A 25348-nucleotide genomic window follows, 5' to 3' on the forward strand; every position below is an offset into this window, starting at 1 on the left:
CGCGTGAACCAGTTCACCACCCTGCCCCCCCTCCTCCTCTTCGCCATAAAGAAAGGGGAGAGAGAGAGTGAAACACACACACACACATACACAACTGAAGCAAACGGAGGGTCGGAACGAGTGGGCGTGGCTTAACGCCGATGACGCTATAGAGATCCGGTAGCAAAAGTGGCCTCTCGCTGCTGTGCTAAGCCCGCCTTCCGCCACCCCTCTATTGACTTGTCAGATAATTTCATATTAATGAGCGCTGTGATAAGACAGCTGAAATCCGTGGCGGGATGCAGGCGCTGGCTGATGTTCGTCACCCCAGCTATCCACATGTGTTAACAGTCTACCCATCTCTCTGATTGCTAGCATTCGCTCTTTTGACAACCTAAAAAAAAAAAAATTAAACCTACTCGTGAGCAAATAAATAAATAACCTATTAAAAAAAACAACAACTCATATTCTGGGAGATATTCTTTAGCCGGCTGAAAGCTAATACAAGAGAAGAAATATAAGAGAAAACAAAACGCGTGCTTTATAATGTGTCTGTTTTTAGAGAGTTTAAGTTAACAAGCAGAAGGTAAAGCCGTGTTGAGTAGTGCAGACCTACGCGCGAGCTGCAAGTGTGAGCTGGTAACTAACCAAAAAAAAATCTTGCCTGGAGGTGAAGCCAGGAAACGTTCATGCATTTAGCGCTCATATTGAGAGCCTGTTTGTTCTGAGTTTAAATCACTGAACACCCAGGAGGATCAAGTCTGGTGTTTTAGATTTTCTGTTCTATTCCAGCGATGATCTACCCTTCAGGGGAGATAGTGCAATGGCATTAGTTCTTGTGTGATGGTTTTCTTCAAACACTTGGAGCAGGCTACTTTCCTATCACTGCAAGGAGGACGGTCCAGTGTGTCGTATGGTCAAGCTCGTAACGACCAAAACATGGACAAAAGTCGCGAACCCGTTTCATATTCTTTGTGCTTCAAGGTGAGGAGTTTGTCTGCTTAGATTATCTGGACAAGAACTCACGAAGCTGTGGGGGACGGATTCTGCTAATTCCAAGGTTAGTCGACGAAGTTCTTCTAGTCACTTCAGCAGACTTGTCGGCCTGCGCCTCACTTGCCGAGTTCACCTTCTCAAACCCCCCCTTCCTCGACTTCTACCTTCGCCCCGTGAATGATCAGCACGGACAGACTGAACATGTCTTACGGCCACCTGGCAGCGGCGTTTCCTGTGGGGTCCCCAGGGCTACCTACTCCGCCACAGGTAAGATACATTTTCATTGTTACATTTAGTGCTAATATAAAACCATCTTTCTGTGACTTTCTTTTTAGTGTCACGGCCCAATGACAACAAAGAGACACTCCTCTGTCAACGAAGTGTACTATTTAACATTGATATCTATAGTTATTGTATTATATTTAAATGATAAGTAATCGTTTTATGAAACTATGTTGTATCTTTGAGGAATTAATGGCCCGCAAATGTCCCACACAGACCTTTGCACTTCGAGAACGCTTCCTTAGTTACAAGACCACCTTTGTAAAAATCAGGCTCAGGTGAACCTTTTTTTTTATACACGGTTGCAAGGTTTTGGAACTCGCTCACCATCTAGCCCCAGACCAGCTATTATCTTTATTTCTTTCCATTAATTCAATATTTCTATAAAGCAGGAAAAAAAAATAGAACAGTAGTTTCCTCTTTTCACAATATTTAATCCAGTGATGCTATAACTACGGCACGCTGTGAATCGGTTCCATGGGACTAGATGACATTTTGTCGCGGTTTTGCTGCCTGTGACTGGTGCTTCAAATTCCTACATGTTTCCAAGCTGAAGATATGTAAATGATATGTGTAACATGTATGTATCAATTCTGTTGTATGCCTAGTAAGTTTTGAAAACGTATTAAGACTATTGTATACATATTTTTTTTTTGAAAACATTGTTTACTCAAATAACAATTATGTAATTATGTTGTAATATGTAATTAGAGCTACATGACCCTTTAAAGACTAATTTAATTACTTGAGATATATATCAATAATATGTACTAAAAATGGAAGGGGGGATATGGTAAGGGGCGTCCTTTAATATCAGCGTAGATTTTTATAAATGGAGGCCCTAAGCAGGATGTTTGTGAGACTCCTGTCCTGTTCATGGTTCAATAGAAATGCACACAAAACTATAAATAAACCAAAAAGCAAGTCATTTGGGAAGAAAGAAATAGACTATGTGTATGTTTAAGCTTATTTCCCCTTTTTTTCTAATTTACTAAACAAATTTAATTTTTAAAAGTGTAGATTTTTAAAATGTGAATGCCCCCTTTAAGGGCGAGACCCTGTGTAACTGTACAGTCTTGCAACGTCTTAAATCCGACCCTCTATTCCATGGAGATCAATGTAATGTCGTGTGGTTTGCGCTCTGGACTGTCGTCTTATTAGTACAGGGATTGAACCCTGCCCACCGCATCGCCCGGCATCGTGTGAGAAGTTTGGGCTATGATAATTTTCAATTCTGAGAGGATATCCGAAACATGTAAGAAAATGTTTTGTTAAACCCAGCGAACTATAAATCAGATTCTTGTTGATTGACTCTTACAGCTATCCACATTATCTAGTAGCATAGCCCACCATTCTAGCTTATGTCCATATGTGTTAGTCATTGTCCTGGTGACTCTACTATAAATCAGATTCTTGTTGATTGACTCTTACAGCTATCCACATTATCTAACGCCATAGCCCACCATTCTAGCTAATGTTCATAAGTGTTAGTCATTGTCCTGAAGACTCTAGTTTAAAAAAAATCCACAGACTTTAGTTCTAACGTTTAAATCTTGGCTTTTCTATTTCTCGAGTACAAAGAAATATATATGTCATTGATATTTAATTCTCCATTATTTTAAGCATTTTTATTCTATTACGGGTAAATATTTTCTGATTTGTTCATTTTCACTATGAAATACCGAAGAAAAAAAAAGGGTAAGAAGGGTCAAATATTGTGGTGCATATTCCTTCTATTTAAAAAATGTTATTCTACCAGTATGCCAGTGTCATCATTGGCTGGTTAGTATTGGATATTATGAACACTAAGATCAAAGCCAACTCTGAGAGATTTGTTTGCTCTTCTTAAAACAACGTTACACAGGCATGATAGCTTGAAGATTATTATTTATTTATTTTGTGTGGGGAATTCGTGCCTGCTGAATACAGTTTCCTACACCGCTTCATTGTATCCTATAGTCATTGAAACGTCCACACGTAATACAATGAGCACTCACACTCTAGTACTCAACATCACACAGAACTGATACAGAGTATATTCAGACACTTCAATTTGTTGGCGAGTAACTGGGCCATAACCTCCCCTCTCCCCTTGCACCCCCCTCCAAGAACAAAACAAACTTGGTAGGTTAATGGATAACTTAGGGTAGAGACCTATCGTCAGACCAATACTGGTTGGACAATGGGAAGTAGTGGACAGGTCAGTCTCTTAATGAACTCAATCGTGCTGCTCATGGCCGGTTGGGGAGTTTTAATTTTGCGCCCGCCAGAATAATTAAAGAAGAAATGAAAGGGTTTAATGAGACGATGTTAATCTGACGCTAATTCTTATTTAAGCGTTATTTTATTAATAACAATTAACATAATTAGAATGAGGTAAATCTGAAAGGAAAAAAAAAGTATCTACAACACTTTGTTTTCCAAGCGTAGGTTTCTAGCGAGACTTTCAAGACTGTTTCATGTTCAGGTTTTTACTTGACCTGTTACTTGACCTATTACTTTACCTGTTAATGACATGTAATACACATTTTAAAAGATTCGATACCTACTTTATGCTCCAATAATAAATATTCACATTTTAGGTGTCATTGAAAAATTAAGAGAAACAATACTGACCAGCATGAGCATAGCAATATACTGACCAGCATGAGGATAGAACAATACTGACCAGCATGAGGATAGAACAATACTGACCAGCATGAGGATAGAACAATACTGACCAGCATGAGGATAGAACAATACTGACCAGCATGAGGATAGAACAATACTGACCAGCATGAGGATAGAACAATACTGACCAGCATGAGGATAGAACAATACTGACCAGCATGAGGATAGAACCAACCTTTACGTTATTGACCCTACGCTCTACCAACTTAGCTAACATGCCATTTAGGCCATACTACAATCTGCGAAATTTCAGCTTGAAATCAAGAATTTAAATTGTTTCAAACTTTTTGATTTGACCAACTTATTTCCAAATACTTTTTGACTCTGAAAGTATGCCGTCAAAGTTTGTACATAGAAACAAGAAGCCAAGTTTTGAAGAAGTCGATCTCTAAGGGACATGTACAAATGATACATGTTTATATAGTACGTTGTTTTAGTCTTTACAATGTGGACTAACACATAGTTCTCGGGCTTAACCTCCCAGTCTGACTTTTCATTTAGTGGCTATCTTCATTTCATTCACATCTCCCCCTCCCGTCTTGACCAGATAAAAGAACTCACAAGAAATGTTCTCTCCAACTGCAATCAATATGTAAGCAACTTATTTAGCACAGATGAATTTGTGAAACTATCATGACCTTCTTCTCATTTTCTCACCCCGAAAATCTCAACAAAACCTTTGGACAAAGATGTTGACAGAGTCGAGCAGCTTTTTAAAACATTTTTTTAATTACGAACATTTTGTGTCGCGGTATCAATATTGGTTCTTTGGTTGTTTGTTTAAATGCGTTTTCTAAAGGAGATCAACGCAACAGAGTTGCCTCCCGATAGCACACTAAAGATCAAATCAGGTGCCACTTTGCTCTCATTGGAACAGAGGAAAGTAGCTGGCAGCAGACGGCATCTCAAATATACAGTTGGAGAGTTCTCACTAAAGCCGCGGGCACACATTTGGGGCCCAAAACTTGCAGAAGACAGGAGCAGAAGTCAAAAAAGAAAACTTAAATAGAACCTCATTGGACAATGGCCTTGTCTCTCTCACCCTAGTGGACTACGGCCTTGTCTCTCTCACCCTAGTTGACAACGGCCTTGTCTCTCTCACCCTAGTGGACAACGGCCTTGTCTCTCTCGCCCTAGTCGACAACGGCCTTGTCTCTCTCGCCCTAGTCGACAACGGCCTTGTCTCTCTCACCCTAGTGGACAACGGCCTTGTCTCTCTCACTCTAGTGGACAACGGCCTTGTCTCTCTAAGGTGTTGCAAAATATGCTGGTCACAATGGGGCTCGTGTAGGAATGTGAAATTCTTCACTCAATCTTCGGAATCGAAGCCATCACCATGATAAGTAACATAGCGGTCGTTCCTTTCTTATGTTTGCCTGACGGAAGGGACGCAACTCGAAGGTATCGTGAGGACAGCCAGAACGAGTTTCTAAATCCCTTAAGCCATCCAATATTTGTGTCACAGTACCACTTTGTTCTGTCCCAGGATCAGCATTGTCTTTTAATACAAATTATTTAATTAGCGCGGAATTCGAGAGAATGATTTATTCTTTCAGACCTAACTGAATAATTTTTTTTATATTAAAACAATCGTTAACCAAAAAAAAAAAAAAGCATTTTTCTGAAGATCAAATAATTAAAGACTAATTAAATGGCAGTTGTTACCGATTAAGGACCCACCCATTCATCTGTCGTGGTGGTGGCGTAGCCTAGTCTAGCACAACGCTTCCAAACAGTATTCTAGAACTCTGTTGAGATTTTCGTCTTTACTTGCTAACATCCAGTAGTAATAGAACATATCAAGCATCACTGAACCCTGCTCCCACCTTCTGGATGCGCCTATAGATGAATGGACGCAGTATTTAGACAATAACTTTAAGCATCGTCCCCCCCCCCCCCCCCCCAATGTTTCATATTCTGGGATCTTTGTCAATGTCCTTAAGGAAACCATATTGTTTGTTTGTTGTTAGCTTGTTTTCAACGGTCCAAGTTTCAACAGTTTCCTATCGATCTCTTTCATTTGTCTGATGTTTTCATTTCATTCTTGTAGGAAGTGATCGATCACATTTGATCAGCCATGACTTGCCGATAAATTAGTTTCTTAAGATCTCTGATGCTAACACAATTTAAAAAAAACAACAACAACATATACACACAACTATTGCACACGTGTTTTCAAGGCAACTGCAACAATAAACAACGTCGCTCGACCAAAGTGACCAACCATTTCCCTGTAGTGGTCCAATTCTTCGCTTGGCTGTACCTTCTAATTGACAACTCCGAGTCACATCAAAAGAAAACTCCGGGTGTTCAGGTATCTCAGAGAGTAACGTCCCTGGAAGGAGGGCGACTGGTTTGATTTTTTTTTTTTTCTAACGGGTTACCGGTACCTCGAGTTTCTGAACACAATGGCGTCTTGGAAACTCCTTTGAACGCTAGGGATTTATTGTTCCTTTTGAGTGGAAGAAAATGGAAGCACAAAGCGTGATATTTGTTTGTATGTTTCTACAGTGTCAATATTTTCTGGCAGAGTTTTTTTTAACCGTTTTTTTTTTAAATTTAGAAATAGTTTTTCTAGAACCAAGAATATATTAAGAGATAAAGTCTTTTTATTTTTTACTAGCAAGATTGCAAAGTCTGAATCAATAGTAGGAATTTTGAATTCATTCTCAAATACTTTGAAGCTACTATTAATGAATTAATAAACCCAGAATCAATGGATTAAAAACATCAGAAATAGTGTGCCGCGTATTATTTATAGGTATAAAGAACTTTAAAAAAAATATTTAGGGTTGTTTATAGAGAAAAGCATTGAATTCATTCTATTACGTTGGGATGGCCGCCTGGTCTTGAGGTAGCCCTGCGTCGTTCGATGGTCTCAACGTTCCCGGCTTCGAACTTTGAAAGCCGCCTCTCCAAACGTCTTGCGGGAGGTTTGGGCTCGGGTTGTAATAATCTTCAAATTTGAAGCATTATCTTTTGTGTGTATGTTGTACATTCACGTATGACATTTCTACTTTAGAGGATATTGAAATCTAAGTTATTGTTGCTTTTGATAATTAGCAAAGGGTTTGAATGAAATGATACTTTTCATTTCATCGCTACCTAGTTTTTCTTTCGTTGTCTCCTGCTCAGTAGTGTCATCATCATTTTCGTTTTATTATTTCGTATACATCTCAGTTTCAGTTGTTTGAACATTTATTTATTCTGTCATTTGTTTTAAATCTAATTTTAGTTTCCAGTTCTTTCCCCTTTAACTTTCTTTGTATATAATAGTATACTGTTGCTCATACTTTTTTCATCTCTATTTTTGTTACCGTTAATGAATTATTTATATTTCTGTTATCGTTTCTATTTGTGCTAATGATAACTAGACTCTAAAAAAAAACTTTGACATTTGGTTTGAAAGAGTAGAGGAAAAACTTAGTTCTGCCTTTGAAAACATGTATAAACAAAACAGATCAGACAGAAGGGAAAAAATCCAATGACTTTTATCGACACTAATTTGTGTTAATTCTAAAGTAAACATTCTGAGTACACATTTGAACTAAGTCAACATTTTACTTAATATATGCATGGGGCAGGGGGGAGTGGACGAAGTATCCGGGAAAAAAAGACAGAAAAAAAGCGCGGTAAAATCAACAAATCTGATCAGAACTTCCGGCAGACAGCGTCTCGTGCAATTCAGCGTTTGGCGTCTTCAGCCAATGGAATGAAGCCAATTAACTCATTTAAATAAATAAACACATTTTAAAAATATACATTTGTAACAGTATTTCATTTTAAGCAATTTTTGTTTGAGCTAAATTACTGTATGCTTTTTTTTTCACCAAAGTGAAACCAAGATGCATTGAAAAATTGACATATTCAGTTTCAACAGTTGTTACGCCTTGGAAAGTGTTGAATTACGTTGTAAAAATGTAACGGAAATAATAATAACAGTAACAAAAAAACTTCTTACGGGAGTTAGAGTTGAAATGTTTATTTCAAATTTCGTGACCTATGAAACAAGTAACATCAAAGGGAGACACAATCAAGGGAAATAATAAAATAAACTAGATTAACTTTTTTTAAAAAAAGCTACAATGTTCCCTGGATCTGAATTCTAGAGACAAACCTCAAGAATTTTTCTTTTAATACGAAATAATTTAAATATTGAACATTTAAAAAATATTTGTTTCTCTCTTTTTCCTACTCCTATTTTTTGTTTAGCCTTCAAAGGGAGAATCAATGATTGTGATTGAGAACTACAACTAAATGTTGTTATGTTTTAATAATATGGATTACAGTGTTTTATATAGAAAGAGATTTTGGAGCTAAATCTATGATTGTTTACGGTGTTCTAAAGTATGTTGTGCATCTAGTCAGAATGTTAGCCCAACTCAATGTATTTAAATAATGAATACTTTTAATGAAAATGATCGTTGTGCTGTCAACACAGCACCTTAGCACCTGGTCACAACAATAACAATGTTGAAGTAAAAAGGCTGGTGGCTTCTTGTGAGTGTAGACTAGAATGTAACTCCTCGAATATACTTTATCCCGTAGTCCACATTCAGGGGCAAAGTCATTGTGTATCAATGCTGACTCTTTAACAACTTTACTTATTTTTTCTCATTGATTATTGTTATATGAAATCATTGTCCCGCGAAGCCTGAATAGGTTTTCCGCGAAGCCTGAATAGGTTTTCCGCGAACTATTGGAATAGTTAACTAGTAGGCCACCACTTGAATTAAAATCTTTAAAAAAAAATAAAAAATAAAAGTGTTCCGCTAAATATTCAGAATGTGCGAAGTGCTCCGTTAAGGTAAAATTTGGGAACCACTGATAATTGTTGTTTTTTTCTATTCGATGATTACGTTTGTTTTTTTTTTCTTTTAGGTCAACGGAAGCCCTTCGCCGCCTACGTCTACGGCTAGAACTGGAACAGGAGCGTCCAGTGGAGGTGCAGTAGGCAGCACAGGGACACAACATTGCTGTGAGAACGGCAGACCGGTAATGACCGACCCTCACACCGGACAGAGCGTCTGCTCCTGCCAGTACAGTTCTGCCTTACTCTCGTCTTACTCACGACTTCCACTAACTTCAAATCTATTCGGGCCCGGGGGCTCGTATTCAGCGGGATCGCAATCGCCGTACATGCCACTCGGAGCAGAAGGCTCGGCTTTCTACACACCATTGGTGAGTATGTTTGGTAGACACTAATCTTTAACCAGCGAGTCACTAACTCCTCGCTATACACAGAGCGGTGCAAGTTGGCGTTTAGTGAAACGGGAATTAAAACGTTGATCAACGGAAATAATTCCAAAAATGAAATGGGAAATAATTTCAAAACTGAAATGGGAAATAATTCCAAAAATGAAATGGGAAATAATTTCAAAACTGAAATGGGAAATAATTTAAAAAAAAAATGAAATGGGAAATAATTCCAAAAATGAAATGGGAAATAATTCCAAAAATGAAATGGGAAATAATTCAAAAAATGAATTGGGAAATAATTTTAAAAAATTTAATGGGAAATAATTCCATAAGAAAAATGGTAAAAAATTTATAAAAATGAAATAGGAAATGATAATATCACAATTTTAGACATTTGAAACTGAAACTGACATTTTGTAAAACGGAATACACATTTAAATACTATTTTTATTTTCTTGAATACAGACGCTTAAACTATACAATAGTTGATGTCTGCATGTTAATTTTGTTCTATGTACTTACTAGAAACCCAAACACTAGTAAGTCCTTGGGTTTTCTTGGTTGATTCGGGTAATTTGTTCCATGCTCTAATAGCATATGGCAAAGAAAGAGATCTTCTGTAAATTCGCCTTAGCATATGGATTAAAATATGTGCCTTTTGTGTCTTTTTCAGGGTGTTTTATTAATATATGTTTTTGTATTAGTAAGTCATGGTTCAATATTGACTGTATTATTGCTACTTCATACTTTGGTCTTCTGTCTTGAAATGTTTCTAGGTCTAGTGATTTTTCTCGAGAGCCTCTCTCCATTTTAAATTATTCGTTTGTTTTCAACCTCACGTCTATTTGCTATTCTAGTGTCTTGATGATTAAAAGAACCATAAAATAAACAACTTCAAACGGAATTAATCGGTTTTATTTTCACATCTTGTTCTTTTCCGTATTTTTATTTATTTTTGAATTTTATCCAATGCCAATTTTTAAATAATATACAAATAAATTTATATCGGCGTCGATGTCCGATTTCGTGAACTTGAAGAGAAAAGAGGACACAATATGAGTTTGGTATTCGAATGTAGTAAATTCTGTTAAGTAATCCCTTTAATACATTATATAACAGGTTATATAGCAGATTGTATAACAGATTATATAAAAGATTTTTATAACATATTTTTAAAAAAGCAAGCGGAGGCCGATAAGTACAGCTCGTGAATTTTGAACCGGAGATCAAATCCCGGAGAATTTTGAGATGAGTGCGGATTTTAGGACGCCAACCCTATAGCTGACACCTTCATATTTGAGTCTGGCTTGCTCTGATACTAACCTTAATCCTAGCCCTAACACTGGAAGACATTTGTCCCACGCATTTTTTGTTTGTCTGAAGTTAAAGTCATTGGCTGTTTAGTATACTATTGATCAAAGATGCATTCGGGCTTTTCATTTGAAAATTGTATTATTATTTTCAACCTGCTTTTAAATATACTTGTCACACAGAGTTGTTGCACTTGTTTAGAGTACCACTACGATGAGAGGAAATATTGAGGTCCACCAGGCAAATCGTTATTGTAGGCCTCACCACCGCAACGTCACAACCTGTAGGCAGTTTAGTAGAATAGATCGTTTCCGTCATACAGACCTATGACGTGGCAACTAGCTATTGGTCTCCACCGCCCAAATATTGCTACGTTGCAGACAGTGATGTAGCTAGGAATTTGGGGCCCCTGCATTTTGACATTCGACATTATGACATGAGATAATGGTGTAATATTTAATTTTTAAAAAATTCGGACACTCATTTGTTCAAACGAGTGGTCCTATACCTGCGATGACCTGCAGGAACATTCTGTAGCTTATATATATATATATATATATATATATATATATATATATATATATATATATGATGCAGGGGGGACTAAACTTTAATAGATTTTATTTTTAAATTAAATCCACTGACTTGATAAAACAAATACAATTTACTAACATTGTATATGTGCCTGTTCTATTACCATTTGGTGTGTTGCTTTGTCTAGTGTTATCGATGTTTTTATCCTGTACATCCAACGAGCTGTGTTACAAGGAAAGTAAAATAAAAAAAAATAACAACACATACACACATATCTAATGGACGGAAACACAGTCACAGGTGACAAGCCCCTTGACCACCCAGAGTCCCTCTCAGAAAGAGTTTTTTTTTCATCGGTAGAGTTTCGCAAGCCCGCATTTTTCCACCTAGGGGTCAACGATCACATGAGCCATCCAGTCCCGCCCCCACATAATGAAACCCGCCTCCGCCAACAATTGTAAGAAGAGCTGACATAAAGATGAATATATTAGACCAAACAATCGATCTATTGAAACCATAAATCACTCAACGGAACAATCGAATAGTATAAATAGACTTTTTTTTTACCATTGTCGATACTGAATTAACAAAGTTAGACATCCTTGACCTTTGCAATGTTTGATCCTGCTACGAAAACACTACCTGGTGAGCAAGTCTCCAACGTTTATTGTATTAGATTTCTTTTAAGACCTAGATCAACAATTGGAACAGGTGTGAAATGTCTGGGATATTTTTTCTACTATTAAACAGAAAATCATAACCAAAAATACATCGATGAACGAACATTGTGTGATTTCAGTATCGGAATTAAAAGTGTAAAAAAAAATAAATTGAGGGGATTTGCTGAGTGGGGTAACCGTCCAAGGCACCGCGACTTGGAAAGGGGGGCCCGCAATAAGGATAATATTTTGTCACCGCCAGCCTATCTTACACATGTACAAATATTCGTGCCCCTGATATGGCACTCTAAGGATTTTGACGATGTTAGAATCTGCTAGTTTTTATGATAAACTTGATAACACTAGATAATGTGTACTCTATAACACGCCAGTGGCAACACACGCTCACACAACACACGCTCACATAACACACGCTCACATAACACACGCTCACACAACACACGCTTACATAACACACGCTCACACAACACACGTTGTACTTAACACTACAATATGAACTCTCTCGCCAAGGGGAATAATTCTACATACTAACAACATACACACATTCACATAAACACAATGACAACATTACATGATACTCAATAGCGCTTTTATGTTAAATATGATATGACTATGACAGACAGAAAACACAAATTCAATAGTGGCTCTCTCTGAAAGATCGATAAATAAAAAGGTAGAAGACTAACGAGAAATCAAAAACAATATTTGCAACCTAGAAGATCTATATGCCTAGGCTATTAAGGACATGACTATCCCACAACTGCAATATTAACATCAGAAACTTATAAGATAAGATTAGCCATAGACAACTAGGCAGGGGTGAAAGAGGGAGTTTGCAAAGGCATGGATCTATCTTGAGCATGCAACACAAGATCAGCAGGGTCAGAGTTCAATAAACCACGACTATTCGTGTGACGTCACATCTCTAAATGACGTATGAAGAGGGTTGGGGGGGGGGGGGATTAAGGGAGAAGAAAGGAGATTGTGAACTTTTTCTCTAGTATCAAGGCAATGCTGTCAAATCGGATTTATTTTTCAACTGCGGTTACATCCCCTTGTTACATAGTCGACTAGTCGACACCAGAGGGCGCAGCGGGAGTTGAGACCGGCCATCTTTGATGTCGGAATACTGTCAATCCAACCTTAACAAAATCCATGCACTGTGTGCGGGTATACTTGTGTGTATGTGTATTTGGGGTGGGTGTTTACGTGTGCTGGTCTCTGCTTGGAAATCAGCAGACGAACAAAGGGTAGAGAGATGATCACCCTGATCAAAAGTGATCATCTGGTCCCAGGTATCCCGCGTACTATAGAGACAGGCTTACCATCAGGTCTGGAGAGTGGATGATCGCAAGGTCACTTTCATCGAGGAGACAGTGACGGCTCTACCACTTGACAAGCCGACCAGGGTCCCAATGGACACCTTCATTGTATGTTGTTTTTTAGTCGTTGCGTGAATGGGTCGGGGAAGTATGTTTAAGCTTGCGGGTTGATGGAGGGGTACAGAAGGAGCGGAGGTGTGGTGTGGGGGGGGGGAACCTGATCCGATGACGGCTGCACTGCTGCAGTTACTCACCTATGAAATGATTCCCTTAGGTGATCCAATCCAGTTACACGATCACCTGGATACAACCAAACACAATGTGACTCAAAGACTATCTCATTCCCTCCTCTCTTATGAAATCACAAAGGGAGGGGGGGGTGGCGGTGAAACAAAAAGAAAAAAAAAACTAGAAGAGTCGATTTAATTCTAGAACATTGTTATTGAAATGACTTATACCCACCTGCTAGGCGCGGTGTTTTGATCACAATCTCTCACACTATCCTATAAGAAGTGGGGTTAATAGTCATATTAAACAGGGCCGGCCTTAGGCATAGGCAAACTAGTGGTGTGGGCCTCGCAGAGGACAATGTTTTAAGAGCTGAAAGAGCCAAACTTGTCCTCAACGTCTTCGTTGGAGGACACTAGGTTTAAAAGTACGTAAATGTTTTTTTCGCCTAGGGCCATCAATTATCTAAGGCCGGCCCTGTTGTAAAAAAAAGTGGTGGTCATAATAAAGGAATGTCTTTTGCAAGCCACCATTTTTATCCTTGCCTAGTTCGCAAATAGAAAATCTCTTTTCTTCAGACTGAAATGCCATAGAAGATATAGTCATAGTTATTAGAATTGAAAGCTATTGGTATCATTGTTTTCCTCAAATCGCTAACGTCTCATATGATGTGCAGTTAGAATTAACTAATATTATGTTATAGTAAAAAGATTTCATTGATTTGACATTTAGTCCTTTGTATTGAATGCTTTACACCAGTGATGCCCAACCTGATTTGAACTGCGGGCCATTTTAATTTCCGACCCTCGTGTCGCGGGCCACACGACCGAAAAGGTACAAAACGAAATGAAATTAACCTAAAACAAGTTTATTAGAAACTTTTCCATCTAGTACTTACATTATTTAATGGCATATTGGAAGTTTATCATTTTTTAAGCGTTGGAAACTGGCGTCATTCCTCTACTTAAAATGTGAGCATCATTGTAGATAGCTTTACCAAGGACTTAAATTCTTCTTCTCTTCTCTCTCTCTCTCCCTCTCTCTTGCGCTCTCTTGAGAGAGCGCTCTCTTTCTCCCCCTCCCTTGCGGTGTTTCACGTATTTTTAGGCCAGCTGTTAACGAGGCTGTCATGTGGATAGCACAACGACCAACCACCTTAACTAAGGGTCGTTTAGAAAATTCCGAGTCAAACAATTGAGGCGTTTTTCTGGATTCGAACTCGAGATCATTGCGGTTGTAGTTGTGTTTTTGAGATAGTGAAGAGTTCGGTGTGTGTGTCAATGCTGCTCGGAGTCTTTTAATTGTTAAGAGATTCAAGCGTTGGCTACACGTATGACGTGTTCTGTTTGTAGAACAAGTACTTGACCTTTCTGTGTTCGCAATGTATGCATATTGAGGGACCTCATCAAACGAAAAAAAAAAAAAAAAATGTTATAAAATGCACCATGATCATTTTATATTATCTATTTAAAAAAAAAATATTTTTCCTTTTACCCCACAGGGTGCCAATGGCAGTAATATAAGAGACGGAAGTGACGCCTGGCGATCACTGACACAGCCATCTCTCTACGACACATCCGCTATGGGATTTTATCCTTACGGCCCGGGGTGAGTACCAACCGTATTTCAGATTTTACAAAACGTATATCAACTCACTCTTTCAGTCAGTCTGTCAGTCTGTCTGTCTGTCTGTCTGGTAAAAAGTTTGGAAACGTCATTTCTAACACAGCCAATCTTGGATCAAGATGAAATTGTGCACAATTGTTTCTTTTACCTGACAACAAAAGAATTAATTAAAAAAAACAATTAGTTAATTGACTATTGATAATTAATTATTTTGCTTAGTATCTCAAACAAAGAAAATAAAGTGTACTTGACTGATGTATATAAGTGGTATAAGTTGAATTAGACCCTAAATATTTTTAGGTCGCGGTTTAAAATTGAAGCTAACAACGGATAACTATAAATCCTTCGCTTTTCACAATTAAAATAATTTTATCGTTGTTAGCAGAAGTATGTTAAAAGTGGGTGGTCACGTGATTGGGATGACAATATAACATGATTGTTTCACATGTGTTGATTGGTTGATTGATGTGAGCACGAATAGCCTCGTTTTGTTCTTAGTCCTAGCGTGCATCAACCTCACTGACCGACATAGACATGCTTGACAAAAGCGTGCTGATAGCTGTTTCTCTTGCTAATGCTAAGTGTATTCAAAGTAGCAAGGCGATCGTGGAACAAGTTCAATTGTTATCAATTCACAATGCTTGTTGTCTGCCCCTCTTTCAGATATGGCGGATTAGACCTGAACGCCCGGCGGAAGAATGCTACAAGGGAGAGCACTAACACTCTCAAGGCCTGGCTGCAGGAACACATCAAGAACCCGTACCCAACAAAGGGAGAGAAGATTATGTTGGCTATTATCACCAAAATGACATTGACGCAGGTACTGAAGATTAGCCTTTTTTTTTTTTCATTGTTAATTTAAATTTTATTGAGTGAGAAAGCCACAGTAAGTGGACATACAAAACAAGCAAACAAAAGAACAAAAAAAAATTACACGTAGCTTTTAAAAGGGAAAGAACTGCACATTTACGGCAATATGTCTCAATATTGTAAGAATTATATCTCCTTTTTTTTAATACCAAACAAACAAATGAATAATTCTGCAAAGTTTCAACTTGATCAGAGAATAGGTAGTGGGAGAAGTTCTGTGTACAAAAACTGTACCACACAGACAGACACCAAAGAAAGATTACAGACCGCCAACAGTAGTTTTGTTTGATACGAACTTTGACGTAGACTGACTGTAGAATATGTCCAATTGTATCCTATAACACGAGATACTTTGTAATTGAATACCTTAATGATAAACTAACAATCGGAGACATTCTGACTAAAATTGCAGCTGCATGTAGAATTTAAAAAAAATTCAAAAATTGAAATAATATAAATAGAAGTTAATAAACATACTTTAGGTGTTTATATTTTAGAATACTGTAGCTTATACAGTATAATATTTTTAACATTTTTAGTGCAACCTTTTTTATTGTCTGTTTATTATTCAAACATTAACTTTAAAAGAAAAAAATTAAGGGTGAAAAACATTTTGGCTTACGAAAGTTACAAAAGTTACGCAACCAGTGTATCTGTTAATAGTAATCATTTAAATTATAAAACGCGTTAGCAGTCATACGGCGCGATCGCGTCATGGTGTGTTACTTATTAACATAAATACGAGAGTTAACAATGACAAAATGATATAAAAAGAGCTGTATTCTATTTGAATATTTGTGTTTTGTTTAGAACGTAAAACAATCTTTAGACCCCCCCTCTGCTCCCTTGTAACAAATCGTAATAACCCCAACCCCCCTCCTCTTTTGTCGTTACGTTATATCCGAACGTGCCCTTATAGTGATAGATAGATAGATAGATAGATAGATAGATAGATAGATAGATAGATAGATAGATAGATAGATAGATAGATAGATAGATAGATGGATAGAAGAATTATTTTTCATTGAATTAGAAACTGATACATGCATGATATGACTTATTGACTTTGAGACATACTTGATGTGACTGATTGACTTTGAGACATATGTGATGTGACTGATTGACTTTCAGTCATACTTGATGTGACTGATGACTTTCAGTCATTCTTGATGTGACTGATTGACTTTCAGTCATACTTGATGTGACTGATTGACTTTCAGACATACTTGATGTGACTCAGTGACTTTCAGTCATACTTGATGTGACTGATTGACTTTGAGACATACTTAATGTGACTGATTTGCTAATCTTTTGATCCCATTCACGCAGGTGTCCACTTGGTTCGCCAACGCCAGGCGTCGCCTTAAGAAAGAGAACAAGATGACCTGGTCCCCCAGGAACAGAAGCGAGGATGGAGACGACGATGACGACGACGATAACTCTGACTGCGGCGATGACAAGAAAAACCACAACAACAACAATAAAGGTAAATAATGTCACGTGGACAAGTAGCTACACCATTTTTTGTGATTGAGGTTGTTTTGGGTTTGTAAAGAATAGACACACAGATATTTACAGTGACATAGATACCAAAGGTTTATATCTTGGGATCCCAAACCAAGATGAATGAAACTCTGGACCAAAAAACTACATTAAAGTAACTTATCTAGACCTTTTTCTAGGTAGCCATAGCGACCTAAATTCGATACATGGTATTTTATTGTTTAAAATTCCTCTATTCAGCTTGCAAATTTACGTGAACTAGAATTTGGGTGAACACGGTTCTCGAAAGCGGCTCTAACCATTTTCGTTGAAATTTAGCAGCTGATGGGAAAAAATTACTATCTAATTAACCACACAGTGTTAATTCTAGTTTGACCGCTATTATTAACGATATTTAAAAAATTACATTTGTTATAGGCAATCTTTATCTTGAACGTAAATACGTCAGCGGGTATTCCCGCTTATCTTCGTTATAAAGAGTGAGCTAAATGAGTGAACAATGTACGGACGGTCTTCTAAGTCTGGATCGATTGGCTTATCATTAGAATGTTATATTCTCCCAGTTCATTTATACATTCGCTTAACTATCTTTTTTTTTTTTTTTGCGGGAAGGTTGAATTAGGGCGGGGTAAAAATTTTTTTTTACATTTTGTTAAAATTGATCAATCATTAGTTATTAACATTTGAATAACATACTGACCTTGAAGGCAATGAGAAGGCGAACAAGATGGAAGAACAAACACTCAATTAAATATTGCACTCTATCCAGAAGAAATGAAGACATTTATAGTGAACAGAATACATGAGAAATGAACAAGCGCTCATCCATATCACAAGAAATGCGACGCCTATCATAAGCTATCCCGACAAGATCAACGTCTAATCTTTCGCCTCAGAACCGGACACAAAAGAATGAGACAACTGATGTTTCGGAAGCTAAAAATCGGAACAAGCTCTTGTTGAAAGTCACCAGAGAATGCTGACCATGTCCTTCAAAACTGCGTTCTTTATAAAGAGGCCTGGTGAAGACACTGGCCCCCCAAAAAACCCTTATAGAAAAACTCTATGGAGAGCTGCTTGCTTTGGAAACTACTGTGCAGTTCATTTCATCTATTGGTCTAGTTTTGTATTACGTTCTTTATATATGTCAGATCTATATTACCTGCAAAATTCTGCATTCTGTAGAATATCTGGTGTTTCACTCAAAGTTGGAAACATTTACGATAGCTTATTGTTACCTTAACATACGACAGAATGCCCGGACTTCCTAGTTTACTGATAATACACACACACAACAATTCACCTGAACTTTTGTCTTGGGAGAAATCTGAACTGAAAAGTTTTAGGAGTTTGATAAAAAGCATTTTGCTATAGCCTGCATTGTTCATCTTTGATTTCTTCGTGTGGCTTTCTTTCTGCAGGCTTATGATCCCCCCCCCTCCCCCTTCCCTCCTTTTCAATCAGCGGACATTTTGTTCCTAGTCGCAAATAGGCCTAGTTATTTTTAGAACTATGGTACCTTGATCAGTTATCATTAAAATTTTGGGTTTTTATAATATGTTAAATTTAAAGAACTACAAAAAATAATATCAACAAAATAAAACTTTGACAACGAAAATAAACTAAAAAAAAAATGTATGAAAAGATTCATTTCACATTCCTGTCTCTTTTGTACGCATTCTACAATCTTCTCGTACATCCCAGATGTCCTCGCCACTTGTTCTGTTAAATCCCCAAGACAGAAAGAGCTAATGTATCTCCTGCAATCATGATTGTAACTCACACTTGTAAGCCCCCCTTGGGAGGGCGCGTCTCTGATGTCGATGATATCCGCCACATCCACCAACCTGCGTCATCTCTTCTGCTGAGGAAAGTCAGAAGTCTGATTTAATCCTCCTGGTGACCTATCCAAGATTTGAAGCCGGAAGTGTCGACATCAAAAGATAGCATCAAAGGAATCGTAAGAAGAAAAAAAAATCCTCCAGTGAAAAGATTAAGAGCCCAGTCAATAGGTTAGCAGAGGGAAGACTCGGAGGGGATGGGGGGGGGGGCGGGGAGAGATAATAGGGATTGGTGAATTGAACTTTCTTTAAAATATTGTAACTTTTCGATAAGAAGTCTGTCTCGTTTCATGAAAATTAAATTCAGAAGAAACTCCTTGGCAATGAGATTAGGCAATCACTCTCGAAATTTCGAGGCAACACCAGCAGAAAAAGGGCAATACTTGGGGCAACGCAAGATAGCAAAACAAGAGCATTACTCTGTTTCCTTGTCTTGCCCTGGTTGTACATTGTATCAACCGGCTTGATGTTTTCACTGGTCAAAAAAAAAAGGGGGGGGGGGGTTGTTTCACACTTGACCGCGGCGACAATGGCCTGATTAGCATCCACGATGGTCTTCATGCGGGAGCTGGACATGGAGGGATCTAGCGTGAGGCCTATTGTCTGTGACTTCCGGAGGACGTCTTGTTAAAAAGGATTATTCGGCCCAATTTAAAAATGATTGAGAACAAGAGAGAGAGAGAGGTGAGGGAAAGAGAGATGGCGAAGAGACAGTGGTAAAAAGAGAGTTTTAGAGAGAAAATATTTAAAAGTTGCCAGTTGTTTTTATTGTGTGATGCCAAAAAAAGGATACAAAGATTAGGATGAATGGTGTTTAGTAAAGCCTTGCCAGAATTAGATGGCATTACATCCATTGTTCAGCGACGTCCTCGATCGTGTCCAGAAGTACAAGAATGTCAGTCTCTAGTTTGGCTTTCTAAGAGTTTGATTTTTTTATTTTTTTTTTGTAAAATAGTTTGGAAAAAAAATGTGGAAGAGGAGACGGGGAGAGGGGGGGGGGAGAAGTGCTGCGAAGTTGTTTTCAGGGGCCACACGCTGACCCCCATGATAGTCAATCCTGGGCTGGTACCAACCGTGTCTCAATTTGCAGTTCAATCGTCTTCTCGTCTGCTTAACGAAGCGGGGGTTGATGTTCGTGTGAGGGCCCTGCGTCAAGTCTGCGCGAATTCGGAGGCGGAAGAGAGGGGGCGAAACGATGGGTTCAACAAAGACCCAAGCGTAATGCAACGAATGGAAAATGTTGTGATCAACGCGCCCCCTTACGCTTTATTTCTCCCTCAATAATTCCCCCCTCCCCCGCCCCCACAAAATTGTGAGCAAAAATGTGTGTAAATGATGCAGGTCCCTATAATGTATACACTTTAAAATCAGGATGGGTTAAAAGAATAGCGTTGTTGTGCCTGATCACCCATGGAAGGTAACGCGTGGATCTCTAACGAATCGTGAACTGCCGGGCGACGTCATTATTCCACATGCACGTGACCACCGTGACGTCAAACTTCCCCACCCTGAGGGTTCCTTCATTGTTGCAGCGCCTTGACTTCCCCATCTGGCATTCTTTAAAACGGCGGGTATTTCTGGCGCTTTTGCTTGTGCAACTCCCTTCCCGACAATAGAACAAGAAAGCGGCACCCAGCCTTCTGGAAAAAATCGCGCCCTCTGGTGGCGATGTCCGTGAGCGTGCTGAGTTCCTGGCGTCGTCAAAGAAAGTCGCGTGCGCTTAGAAAAACTCTGACAAGGCGCCCTCCAATCCGATTCAACCCTCAACCCCGCCTCGTCCTGATCATTTGAAAATCCCCACATTTCTTAAAATTATTCCAAAGACTGCCTTCACCACGTTGGCAGAAAACTGTTTTGTTGACGCAAGAGACAAGTGTCAACTATTAAACACGTATCACTCCTGGGGAGAGTCAGATCAAGCAGAAAGAGAGGGAGGGGGTGGTTACATGATGTCAATGTCAGCCTGCTTCTCAGGCTCATGAGCTTGAATACTAAACAGAATCTCTCTCTCTTTCTCTCTCTTTCTCTCTCTCTTTCTCTCTCTCTCTCACACACACACACCTAAAATACTCTCCACCTCCCCCCCCCCACACACTTTTTTTTTGTCAAAACAATGCCGTAAAATAAAAAAAAATCTTAGAAAACAATTACAACAAAGTCATTAACAGAGTTTTTGTGTGGCCAATTATCTAGATTATATTTTCCCCCTAAGATATTCATAAAATGTCAAATTTCAGGAAAATCGTTTGGGCCGTTTACGAAATACTCGTCTAGTGTCCGGGTTCCACCCAGTTACCTTGTAGAGTGTGTCAGCTAATAAGAAAAATAGTTTTAAAAAAATGTACAGGATAAACATGTTCTGAAAAAAAAACAACAAAAAATCTTATTTCTAGTAAAGAGCGTATTAATTCGTATTCCTTCATTTGGACGGGTCAATTAGCTAGTAAAGCATTTATTGACGTTTTGTTGTTTCTATGTTCACAGAGCACAACAAAGACGAACACATTGATGTTGGGACAGACTGCAGTGAACCGTCGAAACATGCCGACAAACGAGCAGACGCCAAAACCAAGGCGCACGACAGCGAGGTCAGCCACTGTCGGCTTTCTCCGGAACTTCCTCGAGGTCCTGCCTACATCGCGGGCGACCACTCACAAGTGGACTTGGACGCCGGGAAGCCCAAAATCTGGTCGGTCACCGACTTTCTCAGCTCCGGCCAGCACAACCCGAAAGATGCCCTGGGTCTGAGCTTCGGCAAGATGGATGGAATGAAAGGCAGTTCGGCAGACCCAGGTGGCATGTCCCTTCAGGACGCCTCCAGATCCAACGCCATGTCTGGAAGAACGCCTGTGGCTCCCAACGGACTTTCACCCGTGTCCTCCGCCCAGTCTCATCACATATCAGCGTATCAGACGCCCTTAGGCTACGGAGGGGGCTCGTATCCTTACTCCCTGTCTTCGTATGGCGGCGGAAAGTTATTGAGACCGTCCGTCTCCTCTGCTGTGTCTCGTTTCAATCCTTTCCCCCCTGTTCGATCTCTCGGAATGGACTCTCCATACATCAGCAGACGTGACGTAGGTCTTGCTCGTGAAGGAGAATAGAACATCATTGTTTGGTGTAATGGAAAATTACAAACGGTTGAAACGAAACAAAAAACACAATTCAGTTATCTGCTTTACCCGGATATAGATGGCGCTTTTCAGCGCACCTAAATTTTAGCAGGACAATAAGAAGGAACAATTAGGATCTCTCACAAATAATTTACAACAGATTATATCATAACAATAAAAAAAATAAAACAATGCCGCTAATGGCGGGGAAGTACGAACACACGCACACTGAAAGTGTATTGTGCTGATGCAAATACATTACATAATTAGAAAACGAACGAAACAAATTGATTGCCTGGGTCAAAACCCGCACTAATGAAAGATAATTCCACACAGAAAGATACTCCCGTGCATATTAATCGATCACACGCGAGATAATAATTGCTGCATTGTAATGGTGTTGGCCGAAGCTTAGAAGCATAAAGCTATACGATCCCGTAGACACTGTCCATTGTGGTCTCTACATGAGCAAAGCAACAAGAAGGGAAGACAAAACAAAAACTTCAAATTAAATAAACAATGCTACACTCAAACATGATACATCCATACAGGATACACTCAAACATGATACATCCATACAGGATACACTCAAACATGATACATCCATACAGGATAAACCCAAACATGATACAAACAGTCGCGCATGCAGAATTTGTGTGTGTTTTTCATGATTTTCCAATCTACGGGAAAGCGGGCCTGACCAAATAAATAAAAAATAGTAGACTTAAGTTTACCTGCTGTGACGTCAGTGTGCCATTTGAAAAAAAAATGGTTTGTGTAGAGCAACTCATTACAATGTGAAGCTGTGGCTATAAATAGCTTATGAATAAACATTGCTTGATACTCTGAAGAAAAAAAAAACAATAATGTTTGACTGTGCAATCCTAGAATTAACGAGAATACTATTTTATGACGTCATTTCCTGTATTCAATTATTTTTTGTGTTTGATATTCCCACCAACAATTGTACAGCTGCTCAAGTAATTAGTCCCTCAACCATTAGTCCGCTGGGGATCGAACCTGTTCCCTAAGGAAGAAAATGTCCCCCCCCCTCCTTTTTCAACGCCCTGCTGCATTCATTTTCGTACCCCCCCCCCCTTTTTTTCTTTGTTCCAAACAGCATGTACATAGATACATTTGTATTTTTTTAAATTTAATTTTAGCTTGCTTTCAGTTTTCCATCATCTAGTCGGACTGTACAGTTGATATTGATTCATTCGTCTTGTTCTAGAGTTGCCTCCAGTGCGTGATTACTTCAGTGTTGTTTCTGTTAGTTGGCTAGGGTTTGGTTCGACTAGTTTCGCGCCATTTCTTTGGTTTTCAAAAGCAAACGATCAAGAGAGAGAGAGAGAGAAAACAGTTTTAAAACAAAGAAAAAAGATAAACGAGATTTAATGTCAACCGGAAAGGCTGACAAAAAATTGAGAGAGAGAGAGAGAGAGAGAGAGAGAGAGAGAGAGAAGAGAGAGAGAGCGGTATGTGAGAGAGAGAGAGAGAGAGAGAGAGAGAGGTATGTGAGAGAGAGAGAGAGAGGTATGTGTGAGAGAGAGAGAGATGTACTGTAAAGAGTTACTTTAACATTGTAAATTAACCCTGTACAGATCACGAGAAGTGAATAACTTTGCAATAAAGAAATGTATTTCTGTATTATTATTGTTGTAGGGTACGGTCTGGTAAGTGAATTCTCTGACTTAGCCTCAAACATTGTTATTCTGTTGTAGCCAGCATGATAGATACATCGTACTTAATATGAGAGGATTGAAATATACCATATGTACTGGAGTCTTAAAAAAAAAAATTATGACCACACCATGGTGTTAAAAAAAGGTTGGCCTATTTACATTTTTTAAAATATATATTTATTTATTGGGAAAAAAAAGTGAAGAAGAAATGAATCAATAACAGATATTTTAAATATTGAGCTTAAAGAAAATCATTGTTCAATATCTTACGATAATTCGTATTGATAAATAAAAATTTCTGACTTTGAAATCTTGACGTCATTAACAAGATCAACAAAAACGTTGGGTGGTGGGGTGGAAATTTCTGCTATTAATCTGTATGCAGATTATAAATACCAACTTTATTGCCTTAATTCAAGATTTTTGGTTAGGTTGAAATGTGACGAAAATTGCATAGAGTGCGGGAGGAAGTAAGAGTCTGTAGTGTCCTGATCTTTTTTTTTTTAGCTATCATAACAAACAAATTATTTTCCGTCAAGACTTCAACTTGATAATGTTGCAAATAAAATGATTAAATATGTAAGAATTTATTACAATTAAAACATTATACGGTCGCACCAGAGGCGTAGTGAGTCACACACACACACACATGACGTTGAGTTCCTTGACTCTGCGTTGCTTTGACTGTTGAGTCCATCACTGTATTGGTTTTGTTCGTGAGAAACTGATGACCGTTTCGCTTTTTGGTGTATGAAATTGCTTTGATTGCAACCACGTAGGTTGTGAATGAATGATTTTATTTTTTGAGATTGAACTATTGCAACACAATCAGTTGATTTTGCAACTATATATTTCATGCCACCAATTAAACGATGGTTTCATGTTATTTTTTTTCCCCTTTCTTGTGGTGTTGACGTTAGTGTCATGTTTTAATTTGTTTATATCTGACTTTTAAATGTAGGATTGTATAGATGTGGTTGTAGGCCTGATTCTTATGATTGAATAGATCTAGTTTTAATAGTTACAGTTGAATACGTTTAACTGTTTGCCTGATTGAAAAGGTGTATGTGTAATTGTTATGATTGAAAAGATCCTGAGTACGGATCTAATTGTTATGTTTGAATACTTTTCTTTGTAACTCTTTATGATTGTATTAAATACCAAGTCAATGAAGAACAGCTGATACTAGCTGTCCTTATGTCGTGTATCTAAAAGCAATATACAAACATCGTTTTATTCAACAGAATTATTGTTTTTATTTTTATTTCTCTGTTCGTTCCTGGTTTCTATGTTCAGCCATGCTGTGCTATTAGAGGCTTATAGATGTACAATGACCAGTGGGAACTAAATTAACATACCTTTTTTTTTACTTCGCTTGAATCAACTCACCCAGGGTCTTTATCTGTCTGGTTAAAATATTGTCCACGTTATTTCTCCCACTTCCCATTCTCGGATCAAGTTGAAACTCTGAACAAATTATTCATTGTCGATGACAACACATAATCAATTAAAAAA

At 38.3% G+C, this 25348-nt stretch overlaps 1 protein-coding gene across 1 annotated transcript; it reads left to right on the forward strand.

Moving 5' to 3' along the window:
* Nucleotides 1-234: 234 nt before the first annotated feature.
* LOC106050317 (homeobox protein caupolican-like) lies at nucleotides 235-25079 on the forward strand. Its single transcript, XM_056036484.1, has 6 exons — nucleotides 235-1242; nucleotides 8809-9108; nucleotides 14703-14809; nucleotides 15491-15647; nucleotides 17027-17183; nucleotides 21526-25079. The coding sequence occupies exons 1-6, from the start codon at nucleotides 1153-1155 to the stop codon at nucleotides 22140-22142; spliced, it is 1428 nt and encodes a 475-aa protein (XP_055892459.1). The 5' UTR covers nucleotides 235-1152; the 3' UTR covers nucleotides 22143-25079.
* The last annotated feature ends 269 nt before the right edge of the window (nucleotides 25080-25348 follow it).

The sequence above is a fragment of the Biomphalaria glabrata genome, chromosome 7, assembly GCF_947242115.1.
Source record: "Biomphalaria glabrata chromosome 7, xgBioGlab47.1, whole genome shotgun sequence".
NCBI classification, from domain to species: domain Eukaryota; kingdom Metazoa; phylum Mollusca; class Gastropoda; family Planorbidae; genus Biomphalaria; species Biomphalaria glabrata.